Source organism: Echinops telfairi, unplaced genomic scaffold, assembly GCF_000313985.2.
Source record: "Echinops telfairi isolate 266 unplaced genomic scaffold, ASM31398v2 ScPeMD7_7469;HRSCAF=8507_0, whole genome shotgun sequence".
Classification (NCBI taxonomy): domain Eukaryota; kingdom Metazoa; phylum Chordata; class Mammalia; order Afrosoricida; family Tenrecidae; genus Echinops; species Echinops telfairi.
The window spans coordinates 56,555,382-56,556,675 of record NW_022111372.1 but is presented as its reverse complement, the minus strand read 5'-3'; the positions used below and the strand labels follow the sequence as shown (position 1 = coordinate 56,556,675).

The 1,294-nt window shown below is 46.8% G+C and overlaps 1 protein-coding gene across 1 annotated transcript in view; it reads left to right on the top strand.

Moving 5' to 3' along the window:
* Positions 1–477: 477 nt before the first annotated feature.
* The window catches only part of SMIM23 (small integral membrane protein 23), a 12,978-nt gene continuing 12,161 nt past the window's right edge, over positions 478–1,294 (top strand). Inside the window, exon 1 of the mRNA XM_013004943.1 lies at positions 478–567. Within this exon, the coding sequence (XP_012860397.1) occupies positions 478–567 (90 nt within the window). The remainder of the gene's footprint in view (positions 568–1,294) is intronic.

The window sequence follows — 1,294 nt, the reverse complement described above, 5'->3', positions numbered from 1 at the left end:
GCTTGCCTAGCAGGAAAAATGCATACTACAAAAGTTCCACCCAGCGGAGCTTTTTCCTGATTTTTCTGGGGGGATAACCCCTCACATTATTTCTTACTACTGCATGTGATCCTCCGATGATCTTAAAAGTTCTAACTAAAAATAATTTTCACTGTTTTTGTATGTAGAAATTAGCATTTCACTAAGAATTTAAAAACAAACCAGAAAAGAGGTAAGAAATACCATCTGTCTAAAATATAATAGTTTGATGCATAGTTTGCTTGTCTTTGTTGTCAACATTTATCTGGAGGAAAAATGTAAGGGAGGGGACTAAAAATCAGAGTGGTGAGAAGGCGGAGCCTTGCTGTCCCACACCTCTGTGACATCAGAAGTCATGCTAGAGGGATGCTTGGTGACCACAGATAGGGGAAGAGAAGGCCACCCCTCAGCCTACAAGGTGGGGTGCCCCATTTGCCCCAAGGCAGCCTACGTAAGGCCATGGTGATCCAACAGGTGGGCAGCAGAACACGGCTGCCAGCCAACCTGCTAGAAAGGAGAAGAGATAGCCACTGTGAAGACAAAAAGCAGGTGAGGCTCCCTTAGCTCCACCCAGTCTGGCCTCCCTTAGCTCCTCCAGACAGAAGGGGAAGCTCCAAGTCATTGGTGGGCCTTCAGCCCAACTGTCCCAGCACCCCAGCTGGTGAAGCCCAGTAGAGAGGCTGAAACAATTACTAGTTCTGTCTCGTTGTTGCCCGTGAATAGATAAGCTCCAAAAGTGCAGGCTTTTGTGCTCCATTTCCTGTTCTCGGGTGGTATTGGTACATAATGGGTGTTCACTGCATCAATAAACTAAAAGAAACAGGAGAACATGCCCAAACAGCAGAATTCATGTCAGAGAGGACACTATGAATACTTATGTGCACAGCATGGTACTTTCCATCCAATCCCTCTTCTACAACTGGCAACATTCCTGAGAGGCAGCTACTATCAACCTCTTTCACCTGTGGGTAAACTGAGGTTCAGGAAGGCAAAAATGGCTTGTTGAAGGCCATGCAGCTGGGAGGATGGGAGGGTTTGCCAGAGGCAGGATGGGGAAATAGGGCCATTGGATTCCAGAACCTTTAGCCAGGGTCAGTCACTGACTGGACTCATCTACCTCCCAGGGGGAGAGAGAGAGTGCTGAAGACAAGGCTGGGAAGACCACTACCCTTGCTCATATGGAAAAGGGTGGGATTTTCAACTGAGGACAGTAAGAAGCCATTGGAGCATTTTAGCCTGGGTAACAAATGGCATATCTATAGATGCTTTTAAAAAT